Raw genomic sequence first — 25654 nt, 5'->3', positions numbered from 1 at the left:
TGTTGATTGAGGGCTAAATATTGCCCATGGCACTGGGTATAACTCTCCTCTTTTATCCAAAATAGTGCCACAGGAGCTTTTATATTCACCTGCGAGGGAAGACTGGGTCTCAGTTTAAGGCCTCCTCCAAAATATAACATCACCAACAGTACATCACTATGATAGTACTGGACTGGAAGTGTCAGATTTTGCTTTTTGTGCTCAAGACCTGGAGTGGATTTGGGAGTGCTGCCAACTGAGCCACAGCTGACATTAATATTAGCAATATTCGTAAGTGGTTTGTAACAGACTGCACTAGTTTCAGATATGGGTGTGCAATGATGAATTAAACAAAATTAAAATTCCTGAATCTGTCATAAATTTATACTTACTCTCGTCGTGCTCGTGACGCATTATTTGACATCGACCATTGTCTAAGCAGATAGCTAAGCAGGGGCAGTCCGGTTCAACATAGCCTTCAGTTCCAGAATACCAATGGATGCCAACAATGCTGACTGCACCAGTTACATTTGCAAGACACTGCAGCACCAGTTTCACCTAAAAAACACAAAGATATACAGAATACATACAAAATTAGATTACAGATAAGCATATGGAAAGGTTTTAATCACAATATCAAACAGTTCTGAAACTTAAAATGAAATACATTTTGCCATTATATGCATTTATATACAATTCTGTTTTTTCTATGTTGCTCCCAATCGACGAAGTCTGGTTAGATAATGGCCCGGACCTTCTGAGAAGCAGCAATCAGCATTGGATTGCGACTCGCTCAAACTTTTCTCCACCTCAATGCTGCTCTGCATTTCTTGCCAGGTCTTCCATGCCCAACTTAACTAGAAATGTGAAGCATAGTGTCCCTCCAAGAACTCCATCATAGCATTGTAGAGCTGAAACACCATATGGTAACATTAAAGGCCCAGTATGAATGACAATAAATGGGTGAAAGTGAAATGAGGCAAATGGGTAGGGTGGATGAGGTGGCAGGTGGGTGAGGTGAGTGGGCAGAATAGGTGCATAGGGTGGATGAGTAATCAGGTATAGTCAAGTCTGCCAAGGAGGATATGAATTAGGCTAGGATTTTTCTGTTTAACATTTCCTGGCTGACTATTCAAGTAAGCCCCGGAGAGCAGTCTGAATTCTCCGAGTCTAACTTACAGTAAGAGGAGGGTCCCAGGCAGCCGGGTAATTGCAACTCGAAAGTTCAAACTTCTCAGACAATTCCCAAGGAGGTCAACGTGTCAGGATTTCTGCAGGATCCTGATTTGCATATTGGGTCCCACATCCAATCTCCAATCCGAAGATCAGAAGATTTGGGCCACCAAATATATTCAATTGCTGAAGTAGAAATTAATTTTAAAATTTTAATTCTTCCTTAAGTGGTCTTTATAATTGATAATTTTCAAAAGTGTGCTCTTTTGTTTTACCCTTCCCCAAGTACACACAGGTAGATAACCCTACTTAAAACTCTACTAGCTATGCACCTACAAATCTGAGGCAAATTTGAATGCTCTCAAATTATTGCCACTAGTTAAAAATTGCATTCACTTGTATTCATTCTCAATGAATATGCAAGTAGATCCATACGTTCTATAAAAGAGGCAAGAAAATACAAACAATCATAAAAAAAACTAGAAGCCTACAATAAAATTTCCTTGGCTGTCATATATGTGTATTTCTCCATTAGCCATGCCAAATATAAGAATCTTGCTATCCGGCGACCATGCAACTTGAGTCAGTTGGAGGCCCTTCAGTTCCTTGCCCCAAATACGGTTACCTGACAAAACACAGAAAACATGAGATAATCATTTTTTAAAAGTTAAAAATTAATAAGACAACATTAATTGACAGTTAGCAACAAGTTTTACGGATAGTAGAAAGGCAGTTGACAAAACGTTAACAAATATAATGACCTATATTAAATAAATAACGAACAATGTTCTGTTACAGTCAGGTGAGGAGAAGTGGAAAGGTTTCCCTCTTCTACCAGCTCCTCATTTGACTACAGCAAGATTTAAGAAAGGCTATTCTTGCCAACTTGGTAAGTGATAACTGTTTACTTGTGGTGACTGTAAATAAATTCAGGGTTCCTTGAGTTTCTTTAAAAATGAAAAAAAGAGTGATTTTTATCATGGCTAATCTGGTCCAACATTCACACATACAAAAATAGTTTACAAAATTGGAGGATAAATTAAGTGATATCTTACAAATCAATAAAAGATTAAAGTGATATGGTTGGGGACCATGTGACTTTGGAAATTGTAGCTTTTCCGCAGGCTCTGGCCCCACTCATTTTATAATTCACTTTTATCCCGTTTGCACAGCACAAGCTTGCCGAATCCAAGAGTTTTTTAAGGGGCAATTTAGGATGGCCATTCCACCTACTCTGCACATCTTTGGGTTATGGGGGTGAGACCCACGATTACACGGGGAGAACGTGCAAATTCCACACAGATAGTGACCCGGGGCCAGGATCGAACCCAGGTCCTCGGCAGCAATGCTAACCACTGCGCCACCGTGCTGCCCACCTAATCCAAGAGTTAATACTTAGTAATATATCCATGGAAGACTTTTGGATAATTTTAGGTGAGGTACTAAATGAATACTTTGCATCAGTATTCACCAAAGAAAAGGAATTGGTGGATGTTGAGTCTGGAGAAGGGTGTGTAGATAGCCTGGGTCACATTGAGTTCCAAAAAGACGAGGTGTTGGGCGTCTTGAAAAATATTAAGGTAGATAAGTCCCCAGGGCCGGATGGGATCTACCCCAGAATATTGAAGAAGGCTAGAGAGGAAATTGCTGAGTCCTTGACAGAAATCTTTGGATCCTCACTGTCTTCAGGTGATGTCCTGGAGGACTGGAGAAGAGCCAATGTTGTACCTTTGTTTAAGAAGGGTAGCAAGGATAATCCAGGGAACTACAGGCCGGTGAGCCTTACATCAGTGGTAGTGAAATTACTGGAGAGAATTCTTCGAGATAGATCTACTCCCATTTGGAAGCAAATGGACGTATTAGTGAGAGGCAGCATGGTTTTGTGAAGGGGAGGTCGTGTCTCACTAACTTGATAGAGTTTTTCGAGGAGGTCACTAAGATGATTGATGCAGGTAGGGCAGTGGATGTTGTCTAGATGGACTTCAGTAAGGCCTTTGACAAGGTCCCTCATGGTAGACTGGTACAAAAGGTGAAGTCACACGGGATCAGGGGTGAGCTGGCAAGGTGGACACAGAACTGGCTAGGTCATAAAAGGCAGAGAGTAGCAATGGAAGGGCGCTTTTCTGATTGGAGGGCTGTGACTAGTGGTGTTCCGCAAGAATCAGTGGTGGGACCTTTGTTGTTCGTAGTATATATAAATGATTTGGAGGAAAATGTAACTGGTCTGATTAGTAAGTTTGCAGACGACACAAAGGTTGGTGGAATTGCAGATAGCGATGAGGACTGTCAGAGGATACAGTAGGATTTAGATTGTTTGGAGACTTGGGCGGAGAGATGGCAGATGGAGTTTAATCCGGACAAATGTGAGGTAATGCATTTTGGAAGGTCTAATGCAGGTGGGGAATATACAGTGAATGGTAGAACCCTCAAGAGTATTGACAGTCAGAGAGATCTAGGTGTACAGGTCCACAGGTCACTGAAAGGGGCAACACAGGTAGAGAAGGTAGTCAAGAAGGCATACGGCATGCTTGCCTTCATTGGCCGGGGCATTGAGCATAAGAATTGGCAAGTCATGTTGCAGCTGTACAGAACCTTAGTTAGGCCACACTTGGAGTATAGTGTTCAATTCTAGTCGCCACACTACCAGAAGGACGTGGAGGCTTTAGAGGGGGTGCAGAAGAGATTTACCAGGATGTTGCCTTGTATGGACGGCATTAGATATGAGGAGCGGTTGAATAAACTTGGTTTGTTCTCACTGGGACGACGGAGGTTGAGGGGTGACCTGATAGAGGTCTACAAAATTATATGGGGCATAGACAGAGTGGACAGTCAGAGGCTTTTCCCCAGGGTAGAGGGGTCAATCACTAGGTGCCATAGGTTTAAGGTGCGAGGGGCAAAGTTTAGAGGAGATGGACAAGGCAAGTTTTTTTTTTTTTTTTTACACAGAGGGTAGTGGGTGCCTGATACTCGCTGCCGGAGGAGGTGGTGGAAGCAGGGACGATAGTGACATTTAAGGGGCATCTTGACAAATACATGAATAGGATGGGAATAGAGTGATACGGACCCAGGAAGTGTAGAACATTTTAGTTTAGACAGGCTGCATGGTCGGCACAGGCTTGGAGGGTCGAAGGGCGTGTTCCTGTGCTGTACTTTTCCTTGTTCTTTGTTTAATATACCTTGTCTTCTAGATCCTGTGTTAGTACATTTATAGAATCATACCATTTCTACAGGGCAGGAGGGGCCATTCAGCCCATTCGGTCTGCACCAACCCTCTGAAAGAGCACCCTCCCTAAGCGCACTCCACCTGCCCTATCCCCGTAACACCACCTATCCAACACATTTTTTGAACATTAAAGGAAAATTTAGCATGGCCAATCCATCAAACCTGCACATCTTTGGCTTGGGAAAAAGTCTTGGTTTAAAAGACTTGTGATGGATTATCGATTTATTAATTCATTGATTTATTCATGCTTTTAGGTGCTCATCAAATGCATAGCTAAAAGTGAAATTATTAAAGATGCCTTGACTGTGAAAATACAGTCATTGTTTTAGATAATGCATCAAAAAATGAATTGTATTGTCTTGTCTATCGATATTTAGACATTGTTTCAGCAAATGTTTCATATAATGAATAGAATATTGTATTTCAGTGTATTGAGCAATACGAATGTATCAACTAGTTAGTTACAGCAAGATCTGTGGCCAGCAGTGGAGTGAGGCTGTGCACCTAGACACTGAATTGGCTTAGATGGACACCAGTAAATCTTAAGTGATGGCCAGTTTGATTAATAAATCATCCTCTAAGTAACAGACATCTATTTGAACAAATCAGGAGGTCGCAGCTGAGAATTAGAAACCAATGAGAGTAAATGAGGGATTAGATCATCGATAAGGATTCCCTTAAAGTAAGATCTCATTGCCAAGGCCCGCTCTCTCTGAATCCTACCTTCCTGAATTCTTGAATCATCCTATTTGTTTATTTTGAAGTGATCAGGTGACCCCTTGATCAGTACTTCAATTATCCATGTAAATTATTCAAAGTTAGAAGTTATTACAATGGGGAATGGATAGTGGCTATTCACACCTACTTATGATGAAATGGTTCCTCTACAGATGTGCTTGTTAAGTTTCGAGTTCAGAGACAATGGGTCTGTGAATCTAGGTATTGAGTTTTCAAATCCATACAAAATAGAGGGTGTGAATGCCGCAGATGGGTTCATCTCATCAAAAAGTAAAAAATAAAGTAAATTAGGTTTATAGCTGACAAATGAAGTGGACAATCACATCATCTATGTTTAGGGTATTTTATATTGGTATTGACAAGGAATTTTATTAAATTGCATAATCAATTTAAACAATTCTACATCTGAATGTCAAAATCTAATTCATATCATAATTTTGCAGTCTAATATACATTACCGTCTACCGAGCCCACAATAACAGCACCATCTTCATACACAATGCAGATTTTCTGTCCATCAGCATTCCAGCTCATACTGCGAACTACAGATTTATTTCTGTTGTTGATCATTTCCTCATACCAAGAACCTGTAATCAATTCACAAGCATTGAGTCTAATTTTTTTTAAAATCCCTATTTCCAATTTTGTTCAAAGAACTGGAAAATTGCTAGTGAGCATCTTTATTTATAGTGCAAAGGAACTTTGCTTTTTTTCCATTTTTCCTAAATGAATGCATTAATATATTTAACCCCACTAGTTCAGTTATAAGGCAGCACAGTAGCATAGTGGTTAGCGCTATTGCTTCACAGCTCCAGCGTCCCAGGTTCAATTCCCAGCTGGGTCACTGTCTGTGCGGAGTCTGCACGTTCTCCCTGTGTGTGCGTGGGTTTCCTCCAGATGCTCCGGTTTCCTCCCACTGTCCAAAGATGTGCAGGTTAGGTGGATTGGCCAAGCTAAATTGCCCTTAGTGTCCAAAAAGTGCCCTTAGTGTAGGTTGAATGGGGTTACTGGGTTATGGGGATAGGGTGGTGTGGGCTTGGGTAGGATGCTCTTTCCAAGAGCCGGTACAGACTCGATGGGCCGAATGGCCTCCTTCTGCACTGTAAATTATATATATATATATCGTCCTAATTAGGTCTTTCCTCATTTATCACTTTTTCTGTCTTAAATTTGTGTTTCTGATACTTTTACCTTGTGTGTGTGCGTGTGTATGTATATATATATGTTACCAACTTATAATTCACCATTCTCTCTAATTTTGCTCCTCCTATGTTTTTTTCCTCTATTTGTATCTTGTGGCTTTGGTATTTTTTTAAATGTTTCTTTCAGTTATAAGATAGTGCCTCCAACTACCTCCAACCGATTGGTTCTCTCCTTTGGAGAAATGAAACATTATATATATTAAATCATCTCTAGTCAAACTACTTAGTCTCACTTACAATTTTTTTAATCCTTTATTTTTAAATAGTGTTATCCAGAATAAACAAGGACATTAGATACAGATAGGTTGGTAAACTGTGACTCCAATTCTCAAACAAATTCACGCGCGAGTTAGATATTAGAATGAAATTAATCCAAGGAGTGAGTTTAAATTATTCCTGCCCAATAGTAAGTAAGAAAAGAAGGAAAATAAAGGGGGCAATTGTCCAATATGGAGCCCAAGTATTCGCGCCGTTGCGAAGGCCAGCCCGCTGATCGGTGGGCCCTGATCGCGGGCCAGACCCCATCGGTGAAGGAGCCCCCCTCCCCCCCCCCCCCCCCACAGGCCGTGGTGCGGTTGCGGAAATCAAATTGGGAATTCAGAAGAACTTCTTTACTCAAAGAGTAGTAGGAAAGTGGAACTCGCTACCACAGGGAATGGTTGAAGTGAATACAGATGAGTTAAGAGGAAGGTTGACAAACATTTGAGGGAGAAAGAAATAGATGGTTACGCTGATAGATTTAGAGAAGAAAAAATAGGAGGTGGTTTGTTCATATCAAAATCAATTTTACTGCTTACCATGAGAAGAATTAACTGACCTTTGTATAACATCCACACAATAATGAGACCATTCTGGTCACTAGTTGTTAACTTCTGGTACTGCTCATTCCAAGTCACCACCTGTACAGCACCTGATCAAACATAGTTTAATGAAGTTAACTGTCCAACAGAAGAAAAGTAATTTATAATTTATGTCAAATTAAACTTTTCCAAAAACTGATCCAATTAATAATTAGACACTGTGAAGCAACAGTGCTAATCACTGGGCCATCATGCCACCCATATGACTATATATTTACATTGTTCAATGTGTCTATTTTCTAGACTGCACCTCCAAATTTGGAAAAGCAAACTGAGTAAAAGAAAAATCAGGAAGAAAAGTTGGGTTTCCTCTAGAGGTTATACTGCTCCTTCAGATGATTAGCAAGATGGTAAATTAGCTAATACACTACTTAGAGTAGTCACATGTTAACATGATACCAACCTTATGCTGGCATAATGGAGATAAATTCAAAGTATATCTAAACAGGTTGGTTACTATACGTAATTACAAAGTTGGCAAGTAGAAGCCAGGCACTTTCTTATAAAGGGGGACAAAGTAAACAATTTACTGGAAGAAAATACCTTGCAAAGAAAAATGTAAGGGGAAACATGCTTGTGTTGCAAATCCCCATAGCAGTCAATTAATTCAAAACTGCTTTGGTAGAAACCAGAAAATGTGACTCAAGACATTGAAATAACTAATGCACGGTAGCATTGTGGATAGCACAAATGCTTCACAGCTCCAGGGTCCCAGGTTCGATTCCGGCTTGGGTCACTGTCTGTGCGGAGTCTGCACATCCTCCCCGTGTGTGCGTGGGTTTCCTCCGGGTGCTCCGGTTTCCTCCCACAGTCCAAAGATGTGCGGGTTAGGTGGATTGGCCATGTTAAATTGCCCATAGTGTCCAAAATTGCCCTTAGTGGTGGGTGGGGTTACTGGGTTATGGGGATAGGGTGGACGTGTGGACCTTGGGTAGGGTGCTCTTTCCAAGAGCCGGTGCAGACTCGATGGGCCGAATGGCCTCCTTCTGCACTGTAAATTCTATGATGAAATGAGCAAGAATAAAGGGAGTGGAGGGGGTGATTAAAAACAAATATTTTTCTAGAGTAACCAATTCCAAATTTCTGCATATGTATCATGAGGAGGTTATAAGACATGATTTCTAGCTCACCAATAGGCATACATAATAACTTAATCAATAAAGTTGCCAGTAAATGAAGGTTAAGGAATTCTCCCACAAACTTTCAGCTTATAATTACTTGACAACAAACATTTGGTAGTAAGTAATTAATGTGATAAATTAGGTAGAAATTTAATGAAGCAACAACTAAATTATGCATGACAGAATGACCTGAAGGATTAAATTTATTGCATCTCCCAGTCATCATGACATGTTGCATCTTCAACACAGATATCACTGAAATGGTGTTGAGTTTATTATGTAACAAAGCATTGCGCAGGTCAAGGAGACACAGCCTGAGTGAGTGAGACACAGACAGAGTGAGAATTTGGTAATTTGGTGCAGTGAGGTAACCAGGAAAGGTAAGTGGTTAATCTAATTTTGCTGTTTTTCAGTTAAAAGTGCAGTGTAGATTAGTGTCTGATTGGCTGAAGCTGCCCCCACCCTAATTGCTGAGAGGAAGTTATCTGGCAGTCACCTGAGGCCTGTTAAGGGGCACAAAGGTACACATTGTATTCTTCGCTTTGAAGTTTTAGTGTGAGTCATCCTAAAGTCTGTATAAAAGACAGACAGAAAGCACACTTAGTAAGCATTGCGCTGGTCAAGGAGACACAGCCTGAGTGAGTGAGACACAGACAGAGTGAGAATTTGATACAGTGAGGTAATTCGGTGAAGAGTGGGAGGTGGTGCTTTTTCCCGACTGTTTTGTTCTCTCTCTTTCTCCGGGCCTAATTTCGGGAGCCGTTCAGAGGAGGAGGAGCAGTCTCTGTGAGTATAAAAACCTAACAGTAACTTCGTTTTCCAGGTTTTTTTTCCAAAAGTGACGTCAGAGGGAAGCTGTGGTCTGATTGGTTGATAGCAAATCTGCCCCAAATTAAAAAAAAAAAACACAGCTAATCTCGTTAACTTAAATTAAACTAATTAATTAATTAGTGATGGCTGGTCAGGTGATGTGCTTGAGCTGCTTGATGTGGGAGCTGGCAGATCCCATTGCGAGCTGCAGCGACCACATCTGCAGTAAGTGTTGGCTGCTCAAAGAGCTCCTGCTCAGAGTTGATGAGCTGAAGTCTGAGCTTCAAACACTGAGGCACATCCGGGAGGGGGAGACTTACCTGGACACTGTGTTTCAGGAGGCAGTCACACCTGTCAGAGTAAGTAGTTTAAATCCTGCCAGTGGCCAGGGACAGCAGGGTGTGACTGCAAGTCAGGCAGGTAAAGGGAACCAGCAGTCAGGAACTCAGGAGCCTCAGTCCTTGACCATGTCCAACAGGTATGAGGCACTTGCGCCCTGTGTGGATGGCGAACAGGGCTGCAGGAAGGATGAGTCAGCTGACCAAGGCACCATGGTTCAGCAGGCCATTCAAGGGGAGGGAGTAAATAGGCAAGTTGTAGTTGTAGGGGATTCTATTATCAGGGGGATAGATAGTATCCTTTGTGAGCAGGATAAAGAGTCCCGCATGGTGTGTTGTCTGCCCGGTGATAGGGTGCGGGACATCTCTGACCGGCTTGAAAGGATACTGGAGAGGGAGGGGGAGGATCCAGTTGTTGTGGTCCATGTCGGTACCAACAACATAGGCAAGTCTAGAAAAGAGGACCTGTTTAGAGAGTATAAAGAGCTAGGATTCAAATTAAAAAACAGGTCCTCAAGGGTCATAATCTCCGGATTACTGCCCGAACCACGTGCAAATTGGCATAGGGAGGCAAGAATAAGGGAAGTTAACACGTGGCTGAAAGAGTGGTGTGGGAAAGAGGGGTTCCTTTTCATGGGACACTGGCATCAGTTTTGGGACAGGGGGGACCTATACCGTTGGGATGGTCTCCACCTGAACCGAGCTGGGACCAGTGTTCTGGCGAAAAGAGTAAATAGGGTGGTCAATAGGACTTTAAACTAGAGATTGGGGGGGGGAAGGGAAAGTCAGGGAACCAAGAGGTGAAGTAATCAGTGGGAAGCGTAGCTGCTTAGGAATACAAAAAAGCACGAAAAGACAAAACTCAGGAGAGGTTACGATAGTCCCCATCCTACAAAATATGACAGTGTATGGAAAGGCTCAGTAAACCAAGGTCCACCACACTAAGAAAACAAAAAGGGACGGTCAATAGAGAATTAAAGGTGCTATATTTAAATGCGCGCAGTGTACGGAACAAGGTAGATGAGCTTGTGGCCCAGATTGTGACTGGCAGGTATGATGTGGTAGGCATCACAGAGACGTGGTTGCAGGGGATTCAGGACTGGCATTTAAACATCCAGGGATTCACAACCTATCGAAAAGACAGAGAGGTGGGCAGAGGGGGCGGGGTTGCCTTGTTAATTAGGAATGAAATTAAATCAATAGCACTAAACGACATAGGGTCAGATGATGTGGAGTCTGTGTGGGTAGAGTTGAGGAACCACAAAGGCAAAAAAACCATAATGGGAGTTATGTACAGGCCTCCTAACAGTGGTCAGGACCAGGGGCACAAAATGCACCATGAGATAGAAAGTGCATGTCAGAAAGGCAAGGTCACAGTGATCATGGGGGACTTCAATATGCAGGTGGACTGGGTAAATAATGCTGCCAGTGGACCCAAGGAAAGGGAATTCATTGAATGTTTACAGGAGGGCTTTTTGGAACAGCTTGTGATGGAGCCCACGAGGGAACAGGCCATTCTGGACTTAGTGTTATGTAATGAGCCAGACTTGATTAAAGATCTTAAAGTAAGGGAACACTTAGGAGGCAGTGATCATAATATGGTAGAATTCAATCTCCAATTTGAAAGAAAGAAGGTAGAATCAGATGTAAAGGTGTTACAGTTAAATAAGGGTAACTACAGGGGCATGAGGGAGGAACTGACGAAAATCGACTGGGAGCAGAGCCTAGTGGGAAAGACAGTAGATCAGCAATGGCAGGAGTTTCTGGGAGTAATTGAGGACACAGTACAGAGGTTCATCCCAAAGAAAAGAAAGGTTATCAGAGGGGGGGATTAGGTAGCCATGGCTGACAAAGGAAGTTAGGGAATGCATCAAAGCAAAAGAAAAAGCCTATAATGTGGCAAAGAGTAGTGGGAAGTCAGAAGATTGGGAAGGCTACAAAAACAAACAGAGGATAACAAAGAGAGAAATAAGGAAAGAGAGGATCAATTATGAAGGTAGGCTAGCCAGTAACATTAGGAATTATAGTAAAAGTTTCTTTAAATACATTAAAAACAAACGGGAGGCAAAAGTAGACATCGGGCCGCTCCAAAATGACGCTGGTAATCTAGTGATGGGAGACAAGGAAATAGCTGAGGAACTAAATAAGTACTTTGCGTCAGTCTTCACAGTAGGAGACATGAGTAATATCCCAACAATTCCGGAGAGTCAGGGGGCAGAGTTGAATACGGTAGCCATCACAAAGGAGAAAGTGTGAGAGAAACTAAGAGGTCTAAAAATTGATAAATCTCCGGGCCCAGATGGGCAACATCCTAGAGTTCTAAAGGAGATAGCTGAAGAAATAGTGGAGGCGTTAGTTATGATCTTTCAAAAGTCACTGGAGTCAGGGAAAGTCCCAGAGGATTGGAAAATCGCTGTTGTAACCCCCCTGCTCTAGAAGGGAACAAGGAAAAAGATGGAAAATTATAGGCCAATTAGCCTAACCTCGGTTGTTGGCAAGATTCTAGAATCCATTGTTAAGGATGAGATTTCTAAATTCTTGGAAGTGCAGGGTCGGATTAGGACTAGTCAGCATGGATTTAGTAAGGGGAGGTCGTGCCTGACAAACCTGTTAGAGTTCTTTGAAGAGATAACAAATAGGTTAGACCAAGGAGAGCCAATGTATGTTATCTATCTTGACTTCCAAAAGGCCTTTGATAAGGTGCCTCCCGGGAGACTGCTGAGTAAAATAAGGGCCCATGGTATTCGAGGCAAGGTACTAACATGGATTGATGATTGGCTGTCAGGCAGAAGGCAGAGAGTTGGGATAAAAGGTTCTTTTTCGGAATGGCAACCGGTGACGAGTGGTGTCCCGCAGGGTTCAGTGTTGGGGCCACAGCTGTTCTCTTTATATATTAACGATCTAGATGGGACTGTGGGCATTCTGGCTAAGTTTGCCGATGATACAAAGATAGGTGGAAGGGCAGGTAGTATGGGGAGGCTGCAGAAAGATTTAGACAGTTTAGGAGAGTGGTCCAAGAAATGGCTGATGAAATTCAACGTGGGCAAGTGCGAGGTCTTGCACTTTGGAAAAATGAATAGAGGCATGGACTATTTTCTAAACGGTGACAAAATTCATAATGCTAAAGTGCAAAGGGACTTAGGAGTCCTAGTCCAGGATTCTCTAAAGGTAAACTTGCAGGTTGAGTCCGTAATTAAGAAAGCAAATGCAATGTTGTCATTTATCTCAAGAGGCTTGGAATATAAAAGCAGGGATGTACTTCTGAAGCTTTATAAAGCATTAGTTAGGCCCCATTTAGAATACTGTGAGCAATTTTGGGCCCCACACCTCAAGAAGGACAGACTGGCACTGGAGCGGGTCCAGCGGAGATTCACACGGATGATCCCAGGAATGGTAGGCCTAACATACGATGAACGTCTGAGGATCCTGGGATTATATTCATTGGAGTTTCGGAGGTTGAGGGGAGATCTAATAGAAACTTACAAGATAATAAATGGCTTAGATAGGGTGGACGTAGGGAAGTTGTTTCCATTAGCAGGGGAGACTAGGACCCGGGGGCACAGCCTTAGAATAAAAGGGAGTCACTTTAGAACAGGGATGAGGAGAAATTTCTTCAGCCAGAGAGTGGTGGGTCTGTGGAATTCATTGCCACAGAGGGCGGTGGAGGCCGGGACGTTGAGTGTCTTTAAGACAGAAGTTGATAAATTCTTGATTTCTCGAGGAATTAAGGGCTATGGAGAGAGCGCAGGTAAATGGAGTTGAAATCAGCCATGATTGAATGGTGGAGTGGACTCGATGGGCCGAATGGCCTTACTTCCGCTCCTATGTCTTATGGTCTTATGGTCTTAAGAACTGATTAAAATTGTTTTTAGTACAGGCAGATCAATAAATTCTGGTTATGCATGCTAACTATTATAGAAACTGTTTTAGAACCATAGCAGTAACCAATACAATTAATTAGGAGCCAACAACCAACAACTTAAGTAGCATAGACCATTCCTAATCAAGCAGATATATAGAACAAAAAAATACTTACCACTGTGTCCTTCTAGTGTCTGATTCATGGAAAGGTTACTGGGTGCAGCCAATCCCTTTAATCTTGTATCATCTACAGAAATCCACAATGGCCAATTAGAATCTAAACTTAAATCCCATTTCATAATATTGCTTGACGTTGCTATAATCACAAATCAGGTATACTTAAGAAAACTTAACAGATACCAAAGAGATCAAAAATGGTAGTATAGTATAGTTCCCTAAACCAATTTCCTCTCCTCTCTCTTCTAAAAGTAGTGGCCTCTGTGGATGCAGGCCAGTTCAACCAAAAACACACCTATTCTAGGGTCAAGCCAAGCTCAAATTTCTGGGGAATATCATTTGAACACACCCAAAAGTAAAATGACAGAAATCAGCAGAAATAATCAAGGCTGAAGAAAAGCACCAAATTCACACCATTAATTTCCATCTATTTATTTATTATTTGTTTTTTTTTTCAAAAGAGCACCCATTTCATTTATTCCAATTAAGGGGCAATTTAGCATGGCCAGTCCACCTAGCCTGCACATCTTTGGGTTGTGGGGGCGAAACCCACGCAAACACGGGGAGCATGTGCAAACTCCACACAGACAGTGACCCAGAATCGAACTTGGGACCTCGGCGCCGTGAGGCAGCAGTGCTATCCACTGCGCCACCGTGCTGCCCAATTTCCATCTATTTAGATGAAATATCTGGTTCAACTCATTCAACAATCACTAATGCATATTAGGCATAGCATGTTTAAAATCCTGCCGTTGGGGAAACATTTCAACATCATTGTGATTATGTGGTGACATAAATGTATTACAAGTAACAGACAAAATAGTGCAAATCTCGGCGAGGATAACAAGTTTAAAAATATTCAATAAATTGCAATGAAACAACAGAAAAATTATTTTGTTGTGCTGCTTCGGGTAGTCTGTTACTAAAGCTAGGGGAGAATGTGAGCAGCCAACTGCCAGGAAACTCACACATAAGCCTCCGTAGCATGAGATGGAGCAATTATTATTACTCGCAGGTCCAAATACAGTGACCTTTTAGGCCATGTATTTGCAATGTACCCCAACTGAGCATATCTCTCGACGTAAATATCCAGGAAATTCTAGCCCAACTTCTCATGCCAAGTACAACTACAAATCAGCCCTATTTAAGCCATGTGCAAATTCTTCATTTGAGTAAAATTTTGACAAGTTATTTAACGGTGGGAGTATATAGCACAGCATTGTCCCATCCATGTATAATTCTGTGTCCTTAGGCATTAGCAGTTGTATTTTATGCCATTCGGCTTTCCCCACAAATATCAGCTAACATATTGAATGTTTCTAATATTTTCTGATTTTATTTCAAAAGGTAGTCTAACCCATGGTCAGATTGACCAGTCAGTTGAGCTGAAAACAAGTCAGAAAGCTGGGGCAATGCATTGATTAATACATTTTCAACTATATGCCCACCAATAACCATACTTGCACCCTCCTGCAGGTGTCAAATACAAATCCTCGTGCCATTTTTCTCCTCTTCCATTACCAAGGGACAAGTCAAATTGAAATGCCTCCACCACCACTGCAGTAAAGATTGTTTAATTTACAGTTTATATTTAATATAGTTCCTTTCTCATTTTATCTTATTCTCCTCCTTTCCCAATTGGTTTTAGACTTCTCCCCTGCACATATCTGAACCAAAACAAAACCTCAGCGAAGTACATCTTGCGAAGTACATCTTGATACGAGATTAGCCCCACGCCACATCAAAGCAGATTCACCCTGAACTAAACTTATGTTACACTGCACACTGATAGCTTCCATTAAATAAATACAAATAAATGTTTTTACTACATCAGCCTTCATTATGTTACAAAGTATGATTCTATGGCATTCTATGTGATAGTATGTCAAGGATACACTTGCCTACAGGGTCACTTATGTTCACTTCGCTTGCCATATTTTGTCCACTCCTACTTGCAATACTTTAGAGGATTTTCCATTACTAACTTGAAGATTTTTCTCCTCTTTGGAAACTAATCAAACCCTGATCAGAGTCTCTTGTAACAACAACCATCAGAACATGTTCAGAAAATAGTTCAATTTGGTCACTATTATCAATTTAGACCTTTTTTTTTTTTAAATCAGGAGATTATTTTAACATCCCCACTTTAGTAAAACTAATTTTCATTCGTGTCATTCTTAGCTCCAAATCAGAAGGTTGTGGATTTAAGTAATAAGTCAGAAACGTGATCATGTAATCTAGGTAATACTTCAGTGCAATACTGAGGCAGTGGTGCTGTGTTTTGGATGAGATGTTGAAACAAAGCATTATATAGCAGTTCAAAAGGTCTTCAAATGTGCCAGGGCTCAAAAAATAAACCAAGAAAACAGATTGGCTGTGCTTTGCAGTCAGAAGCAAAGAAACAAAGCTAGCAGCTGACATCAAAGATAGTTGCCCACAAAGATCTAGCGATCTCTGTGGCTCAAACTTCCTCTTTCCTGAAGTCAGTTTGATTCTAGTACCAAGTCAAGGTGATCTCCAAGCGACCATAAAGAAAGGTAGGCAGCCAATCACACGGACTTATTCTCACATAAAGAAAACCAGTAAGTAAACAACAAATACTGAATCTATTCATTTTTTAGAGAAGATTTTACAGATAGTAAAATGAATAAATTGATGTACACATCAATTAAAATAGAAATGAAAAAAATCCTAAACAAACTTAATTTTTTTTAAAACATGGAAAAAATTTGACATTAAAAAAATATTAAATTACTTCTTTCAGGGCCGGTGAGGCTGTGTAATAGTAATCTATGAACTTATCACATGTTAAACCACCTTATTCAACAGAGTGCAATTCCTGCAAGTGTTTTTACAGTGATACTAAAAGTGCAAGAGTGAATTTCTCATCAGTTCAATGATTTCTTGTTGATTGCGTTCTGAGGGGTCCTCAACAGCGCATTCTCAAGAGAAGTGTGGAATCGCTGACGGCAACTTCGGGATTTCACCATTTAATCTGAATTTCACCATTTAACCGTACACAGTAGACTCCAGAATGTGTTGTCAGTTGCAGAGGACTAATGACAATGAACGGTGGGCCAATATCAGCTTATTTCTGGAACTGCGAGAAACTTAGCGATCACATTTATCCAGCTATCAATGTTGACTGCACTTCAAAAATATATAATTGATGATGTATAATTTTGAGACAGCCTGAAAGCATGAAGAACATAATATGAATGAGTTTTTTCTTTCTTTTAAAATAATATATAATTTGATGACGGTCGTTATCCAATGGATTTTAAAGATGAACCTACAACCTGTAAAGTCACAAGATCGCATTCAAATGGCTGTTCCAAAGACCCAACTTTACCAACCACCCAGTGTGACATTTCATTCTTCTTAAACCAATTCAATCTGGCCTAAACATTCCCTTCACAACATTAAGATTGTGTGCCCTGTCCTACATCCTTGATTTATATATTCTAGATTTACTTCCTCTAGCCAGTTTACTCACTGGGCGCGATTCAGCAGACTCAAGTTAAAGTCCGCTGAACACGTGTTTAGCGGGGCGATTCTCTTTTTTTCTAAAATAAATTTAGAGTACCCAATTCATTTTTTCCAATTAAGGGGCAATTTAGCGTGGCCAATCCACCTACCCTGCACATCTTTGGGTTGTGGGGACGAAACCCACGCAAACACGGGGAGAATGTGCAAACTCCACACGAACAGTGACCCAGAGCCAGGATCGAACCTGGGACCTCGGTGCCGTGAGGCAGCAGGGCTAACCCTCTGCACCACCGTGCTGCCCTGCGGGGTGATTCTCAGCAGCTGCAGTACCGCGAAACATCCCACTGTCCAACGGCACTTTGTCTTTTTGTTTTGGCCACGTGGAGATTCCCGTCAATGAGGCTGCGGGATTTCCTGCTGGCAAGGGCTCCTCGCAAATCGGGTATCATTTTGTCCGGCAGTTCAGATTCCCCCCCCCCCCCCCGCCTATCAGGCCCCCTCAATTGATTTCCACCCTCCCCACCCAACATTAGAGAGGCATGAAGCCCCCTCTACCTGACAATGCCCCCCCCCCCCAGGCCTGACCAATGGCAGTGCCAGAGTGGCACTGCCAAAGTTCCCACTGTGCTAGGCTAGCAGTGCCAGGGTGCCATGGGAAGTGCCAGGGTGCCACCTCCCACCCAGAGATCTCCAATGGCCTGGGAGGCCCCCCACCCCCTCTCACCACTAGGAGCCCCCCCCACCCCAGGTTTGTGTGGACCAGATCAAAACGGCACCCTGACAAGGTCTCCCAGGCACCGGATGAATCTGGTGTTGGGGTATTTAAATGAGCCATAGGGTTCATTTAAATATGCAGATTTGGATCTCGCCTAGCCATGGCAAGATCCAGACTTGAGCCAGGCAGAGCAAGTTGGATAACTCGCGATTGGCCTGGCGCGGAGCCCGATTTGGGGCTCGTGCATGATTCACCCATTGCGCCCGGATCTGTGCCGGACATAATGGGGTCGCTGAATTGCGCCTACTATCTCACATGTTTCTATAACATTTGGCATGTCATTATATAAATCCAAGTCTTTCTTTTTTTTCAAGGCTGAATCAAGTCATTCTTCATAGCTGATTACTCTAAATCAACATAACAGTCTGATTGCTCTTTTCCCCCTCCATGGAAAACAGAGCAGTACACTGTTTCCCAGGTACATCTGGACCTCTGTACTTAATAACTTTAGTATGTATTTTGGAAACATATCAAAAAATATATGCAAACATTTTTATTGCATACATTTTGCCTTTTTAAGTTTTTCCTTACCTGTCTGTGTTTCAAGTTTCAGCACCTTTAAAAGACCATCTTCCCCACCACAAGCAATAAAGCCTTGGTCTTTATTCCATGATACACATCTCAACTGGTTGTTATTAGGAATGGCAATCTGAAACAAAATACAAAATAAACACTATCCAAAAACAAGGCCAACCTTAAAATTGGATGCACTACAAGTTTTAAATACGTAAGTAACAAACACATTTTTTAAAAGATGAAATTGCAACTGCAAACAAAAGGCCCCTCCCCAAAAATTAACAGTGCGCCAAACTACAAATTTATTGAAGGCTCTTCTCCACATTCCTGAAACTAATGCAATGTCACCCATGGTTTTCTGATCACAGCTGACACATACAAACTCCATCTTAGTCCAGATTTTGACTTCCTATTGCTAGCTGGGTCAGTCGCAACCTCAACTAATTTCTTCATCCATTTCTTCCTGTTGCTCAGAGAAGAGATAAACTTAGAAAACAAGTCACACCCAAGGAACAAGTGCAGCAAAAAATGCCTCCCAATCCTCACATGCAGTAACACCAGTGAGGCACCTAAACTTTCACTAGTTTACATAGAAAACTAGACAAAGATTCATGAGAATTGTTCCAGGGATGAGGAATTTCAGTTATGAAATTAGGGGCGGCATGGTAGCATAGTGGTTAGCACAGTTCCTTCACAACTCCAGGGTCCCAGGTTCGATTCCCGCCTTGGGTCACTGTCTGTGTGGAGTTGGCACTTCCTCCCCGTGTCTGCGTGGGTTTCCTCTGGGTGCTCAAAGATTCCAAAGATGTGCGGGTTAGGTGGATTGGCCATGCTAAATTGCCCTAAGTGTCCAAAAAGGCTGGGTGGGGTTACGGGGATAGGTTGGAGGTTGGGATTAAGTGGGGTGCCCTTTCCAAGGGCTGGTGCAGACTCGATGGGCTGAATGGCCTCCTTCTGCACTGTAAATTCTAAGATAAATTAGAGAAGTTAGGACTGTTTTCCTTGGAGAAGAGAAGGCTGAGAGGAAATTTGATAGAGGAATTCAAAATCAAGCAGGATTTCGACAGAGTAGAAACTGTTCCCACTCATGAGAGGATCGAGAACGAGAGGGTACAGATTCAAAGTAATTAGTAAAAGAAACACAAGTGATATATGAAAAAACGCAGCAAGTGGTTAAGGTCTGGAATGCATTGCCTGAGAGTTGGGTGGAGGCACTTTCAATGAAAGCATTCAAAAGGGAATTAGACTGTTAGCTGAAAAGGAAGAATGTGCAGGGGGAAGGGGAGAAAGCGGCAGAATGGCACTAAGGTAAGTGCTCATTCAGATAGCCGTTCCACACAATAGGCCAAATGGCCTCCTTCTGCACCGTGACAATTCTGTGTACCAAAACACTATCTGGGAATTTGACAAGTAACTAGTTTTCAACAATCTTAGCCCAGATTTTTCTTATTTATTGCAATGACCAATCTCTATCGACTAAATCGTAAGTAAGTGGTTTGAGGAATAATTTTCTTACTTGCTGCCATGAGTGACTCAGTACTTGCAGAAGCAGGAACATCCCACAAATGTCATTCCTGTTCACAAATACTATCCCACCATACCCTAAAGACAACTGACAGCCTAAAAATGGGCATAATTATATCAGAATGAGCATATGATTTTTCGCCTCATTACGATACATTTCTAAACTTTTATAAATATTTTCCCTGAACTTGCATTTAATCTAAATTTTATTTCAAGAAGTTTCCGACCTCATATTCATACCATCACTAAGATTGCCGATTTAACATCTCCCTACTTTTGCCCTGTTGCAACTCTGCATTTCATCTGAAAACCTTGTTCGTGCCTTTGTTACCTTCAGACGATTATTCCAAGGGACTCCTGGCCTACCACATTCTATATTCTGTAACCTTGAGGTCATCAAAAATGTTGCTGCCTGCATCTTAACTCACAAGCCCCTCCCTGCCCCCTCTCCCCTCCCTTCCCTACACTGGCCTCAATCAAGCAACTGGATTGCAAAATTCTTCACCTTGTTTTTAAATCCCTCCATGGCCTTGCCCCTCCCTATCTCAGTAACCTCCTCCAGCCCCACAAGCCTCCAATATATCTGCACGCTCTAATTCTGGTCTCTTGAGCACCCCTACTTTTAATCACACCACCATTGGTGTCTATGCCTTCAGTTACTATGGCCCCAAGCTCTGGAATACCACCCAAACTCCTCCCTACACCTCTCTGTCTCTATCTCACTTTCCTCCTTGAAGAATCACTTTAAAACCTCGATCAAGCATTTGGTCACCATATAAGGCAGTGTCAAATTCTGTTCTCTGATGCTCCTTTGATGTGCCCTTGGGCATTTCATTAATTTAAAGGTGCTATATAAATATAGGTTGATGGTGTGATGTCCAGGCTTGCAATCTTTAGTATTCCAATCCCATCTCATAATCAGTTGTAGTGCCTTCAGACGCACGGTCTGTGGGAAGTCTGCAAGTTCTCCCGTGTCTGCATCGGTTTCCTCCCACAGTCCAAAGATGTGCGGGTTATGTGGATTGGCCATGCTAAATTGCCCTTAGTGTCCAAAAAGGTTAAATAGGGTTACTGGGTTACGGGGATAGGGTAGAGAAGTGGGCTTGAGTAGGGTGCTCTTTGTAAGGGCCAGTGCAGACTCAATGGGCCGAATGGCCTCCTTCTGTACTGCAAATTGTATGATTCTCAGCCTCACTGTCTTGAACTTTAAAAGCTATCACCCCACTTGTATCTTTAGAAATCTTCTTAAACATTGTATGTCAATTTCCAGCTACCTCTTCTAAATCTACCAACCAGCTGAACAGCAGTTTCATTTGTTTTCCCCCAAATATAGAATACAAGCAAAACTGTTGTCAACTGTAACTGATGTTGACAAGTAGCAGCCAATTAGGAATAGTTGTAAACAGACGTTTTTAGAATTGATTAGTTTCAAGGTCCTGATTGTAGATTCCTTTTACAAATATGAATGAGGATTAATTTAAAATATCCTGTAAGAACCCAAACTGTCCCATTCCACCCCACCGAACTTCACCTGTGTCCAGTTATTTTCAGATCTGTATATCTTGGGGCTGGTTTAGCACAGTGGGCTAAACAGCTGGCTTGTAATGCAGAACAATGCCAGCAGTGCAGGTTCAATTCCCGTACCAGCCTCCCCGAACAGGCGCCGGAATGTGGCGACTAGGGGCTTTTCATAGTAACTTCATTGAAGCCTACTTGTGACAAGAAATGATTTTCATTTTTCATTCCCTTCTGCACTTAGTTCTGGCAGTTTTTTTGGATGTGACCGTGCATTAAAACAAAGCATCTGCCCATCAAGCAGCTTCACGATGCACATTCAAACTTTGGACAGGAAAATAAAACATTCCTCCAAGTTGTTGGGATGGGCTCCATGAACTGTTTTAACGGTACGAAGTCTTACAACACCAGGTTAAAGTCCAATAGGTTTGTTTCGATGTCACTAGCTTTCGGAGCGCTGCTCCTTCCTCAGGTGAATGAAGAGGTCTGTTCCAGAAACACAGATCTGCGGTGCGGCAACCGAAGAGGAAAGAGTCGAATTGGACCCCTCCGGAAGGCCGCTGCCTTAGACTCGACATGTATGCTCAAGCCGTCAGGAGTCACGTCAATGCCAGATTCATCAGTCGCATTCACAAGACAGCCCCGAACGTCACCCAAGCACAACGCAATGCCATCCGCGCTCTCAAGACCAACCACAGCATCGTCATCAAACCAGCAGACAAAGGGGGGGCCACTGTCGTACTGAACAGAACGGACTACTGCAAAGAAGTATACCGACAACTGAACAACCAAGAACACTACAGACAGTTACCCGCAGATCCGACCAAGGAACACATCCGCCAACTTAACAGACTGATCAAGACCTTGGATCCAGATCTTCAGAGCACCCTACGTGCTCTCATCCCACGTACTCCCCGCATTGGAGATCTCTACTGCCTCCCGAAAATACATAAGGCCAACACACCAGGCCGCCCTATCGTTTCAGGCAATGGGACCCTGTGTGAGAACTTCTCTGGCTACATCGAGGGCATCTTGAAACCCATCGTACAAGGTACACCCAGCTTCTGTCGTGACACGACGGACTTCCTACAGAAACTCAGCACCCATGGACCAGTTGAACCAGGAACATTCCTCGTCACAATGGACGTCTCGGCACTCTACACCAGCAACCCCCATGACGACGGCATTGCTGCAACAGCCTCAGTACTCAACACCGACAACTGCCAATCTCCAGACGCAATTCTGCAACTCATCCGCTTCATTCTGGATCACAACGTCTTCACCTTCGACAACAAGTTCTTCATCCAGACGCACGGAACAGCCATGGGGACCAAATTCGCACCCCAATACGCCAACATCTTCATGCACAAGTTTGAACAGGACCTACTCACCGCACAGGACCTTCAACCGATGTTATACACCAGATACATCGATGACATTTTTTTCCTTTGGACCCACGGCGAAGAATCACTGAAACGACTGCACGATGACATTAATAAGTTCCATCCAACCATCAGACTCACCATGGACTACTCTCCAAAATCAGTTGCATTCTTGGACACACTCGTCTCCATCAAGGACGGTCACCTCAGCACTTCGCTTTACCGCAAACCTACGGATAACCACATGATGCTCCACTTCTCCAGCTTCCACCCTAAACACATTAAAGAAGCCATCCCCTATGGACAAGCGCTCCGTATACACAGGATCTGCTCAGACGAGGAGGAGCGTAACAGACATCTACAGAAGTTGAAAGATGCCCTCGTACGAACGGGATATGGCACTCGACTCATCGATCGACAGTTCCAACGCGCCACAGCGAAAAACCGGACCGACCCCCTCAGAAGACAAACATGGAACACAACCGACAGAATACCCTTCGTCGTCCAGTACTTCCCCGGAGCGGAGAAACTACGTCATCTTCTTCACAGCCTTCAACACGTCATTGATGACGATGAACATCTTGCCAAGGTCATCCCCACACCCCCACTACTTGCCTTCAAACAACCGCGCAACCTCAAACGAACCATTGTGTGCAGCAAATTACCCAGTCTTCAGAACAGTGACCACGACACCACACAACCCTGTCATGGCAATCTCTGCAAGACGTGCCAGATCATCGACATGGATACCACTATTACACGTGAGAACACCACCCACCAGGTACGCGGTACATACTCGTGCGACTCGGCCAACGTTGTCTACCTCATACGCTGCAGGAAAGGATGCCCCGAAGCGTGGTACATTGGCGAGACCATGCAGACGCTGCGACAACGAATGAACGGACATCGCGCAACAATCACCAGGCAGGAATGTTCCCTTCCAGTCGGGGAACACTTCAGCAGTCAAGGGTATTCAGCCTCTGATCTCCGGGTAAGCGTTCTCCAAGGCGGCCTTCAGGACCCGCAACAACGCAGAATCGCCGAGCAGAAACTTATAGCCAAGTTCCGCACACATGAGTGCGGCCTCAACCGGGACCTGGGATTCATGTCGCATTACATTCATCCCCCACCATCTGGCCTGCGAAATCCTACCAACTGTCCTGGCTTGGTACAATTCACACCTCTTTAACCTGGGGTTACCCCATCTCTGGATCTGTAAAGATTTAATCACCTGCTAATGCTCGCATTCCAAGCATTGTTTGGCATCTTTGAATTTGTCTATATATGTGTTTCTGGAACAGATCTCTTCATTCACCTGAGGAAGGAGCAGCGCTCCGAAAGCTAGTGACATCGAAACAAACCTGTTGGACTTTAACCTGGTGTTGTAAGACTTCTTACTGTGCTCACCCCAGTCCAACGCCGGCATCTCCACATCATGTTTTAACGGTGATTTTGAACCAAAAAAAAGAGTGGAACATGAGAAATCTTCGACGATGTGGACTGGGAGTGCGTCAGTGAAATCACAGCCATGACAAGCATAAGCTACTTCATACATTAAGTAACCAAAACAAAAATGTTTTGCTTTAGTAATCCCCTCTTTAACCACAATCAGAGGCTCTGCAATGGGAGGACAGTGAGGGAGGCCAGTGCGCCTTCACCCTAATCCCCGCCGCCGCTACTCGTGTTGCTCGAGCACCGTCCGTTGTTGTTTAAACCTTCCGGAGCTCCTGCGGCCTAGTCTGTAAGAACCACCGACTATCTCACCTTCTTACTCAAATAGATAAACATGGTCCAAGTGGCCAGGGAGGGAGGCGCGCGGGCTATTGACGCTGCCTTTCCGCCAGCCTCTCACTCTCTCTGTCTCTCTCCCCGCTTCCCTTGGCTGCTGTAGGCGACCGTCGCCTGGTAACCACGGCCAGCAGCGCCTCTCCGCCAATCGCTGCGCGGCGCCTTCCCAGCCATTCCGTGTGAGGTGAGGGGGGACCTTTAGCCAATCGGTGACCGGCGGCGTTGACGTTGACGTCGCAATGGATCCTGGGATGTGACAGCCGTCTGTGCCTTCGCCACCTTGACGGAGGTGATGGGGAGACAGGCAGGTTGGATTGCTCGTGTGTCTCCATCATCTCGTCAGCGATGCCGCCCGCCAGCTCCTTGTCCGCATAGGACTAACCCATGGCAGCGAGGCCATGGGGAGACGGCAGCGGCGGACTAAAAGTGTGTGGACCCAAAAGTCCCCAACGGCAGAACAACCGAGGGAAGACTGTGTTTCCAAAGAGAAAATGCTGGGAAATCTCGGCAGGTCTGGCAGCATCTTCCCACAGTGCCCCTAGCCCCGAATAATGTTCTCCCCTGCCCGCGGATCGTCCCTCCCCCCGACTGGCAGCGCTGGACTGAGTCCGCAGCTGCCACGCCGAGTTCCTGACGGGTGAGACCATGAGAGACCCAGGACGAAGCATCAGGGGGCGGACCTCAGAAAATGTCCTGAGGCCGTTGATACGCTTTGGAGGGGGCTGAGCACCGCGAAAGCGGTGCTGCCCCCGATTTGGTCGGGAATGCAAATTCTCCAGCCGTTCACTGAACGCGATTTCTGCGTCAGCGACCAGGGAATCCAGCCCCTGGTTTTCCACCACAATGGTGAGATAGATCTTTCAGAATTAAAAATGAACAAACCACTTATTTTCAGTCTCCAAGAGAAGCAAATTCTGAACAAAAATCATGAGAATATGCACCCACCCTTTAAAAAGTAGTTCTTTTTCCAAATACCTTTCTTTGGAAAATTGGTCAAATATCCAGAAATGTGCCACTTGGTGTGGGAGAATTGTACTGCTTTTAAAATTTGGGCACATGAGGAATTTGTTAAAATCATCAATAAATAGTGTGAAAATGACAGCACCCCAAAGTTAAATTAAGTCATGTGCAAGCTTTTACAAGGGTCCATCTGCTAAATCCTTTGACAATGAGGACACGGCTG

At 43.5% G+C, this 25654-nt stretch overlaps 1 protein-coding gene across 9 annotated transcripts in view; it reads right to left on the bottom strand.

Annotated features, from left to right (window-relative positions):
- Positions 1 to 24619, bottom strand: part of wdr35 (WD repeat domain 35) — a 162675-nt gene extending 138056 nt beyond the window's left edge. For all 9 annotated transcript variants that reach the window (XM_072498896.1, XM_072498898.1, XM_072498903.1 and 6 more), the window contains exons 1-7: positions 24448 to 24619; positions 18278 to 18395; positions 13481 to 13552; positions 7133 to 7225; positions 5572 to 5700; positions 1644 to 1777; positions 372 to 537 (exon numbers count right to left, since the gene is read on the bottom strand). In XM_072498896.1, the coding sequence (XP_072354997.1) occupies positions 372 to 537; positions 1644 to 1777; positions 5572 to 5700; positions 7133 to 7225; positions 13481 to 13552; positions 18278 to 18395; positions 24448 to 24471 (736 nt within the window). In that variant the 5' untranslated portion in view covers positions 24472 to 24619. The remainder of the gene's footprint in view (positions 1 to 371; positions 538 to 1643; positions 1778 to 5571; positions 5701 to 7132; positions 7226 to 13480; positions 13553 to 18277; positions 18396 to 24447) is intronic.
- Positions 24620 to 25654: the final 1035 nt, after the last annotated feature.

The sequence above is a fragment of the Scyliorhinus torazame genome, chromosome 4, assembly GCF_047496885.1.
Source record: "Scyliorhinus torazame isolate Kashiwa2021f chromosome 4, sScyTor2.1, whole genome shotgun sequence".
NCBI lineage: Eukaryota > Metazoa > Chordata > Chondrichthyes > Carcharhiniformes > Scyliorhinidae > Scyliorhinus > Scyliorhinus torazame.
Note: the sequence above shows the minus strand (reverse complement) of the source record. Positions and strands in the feature narration are given on the sequence as shown.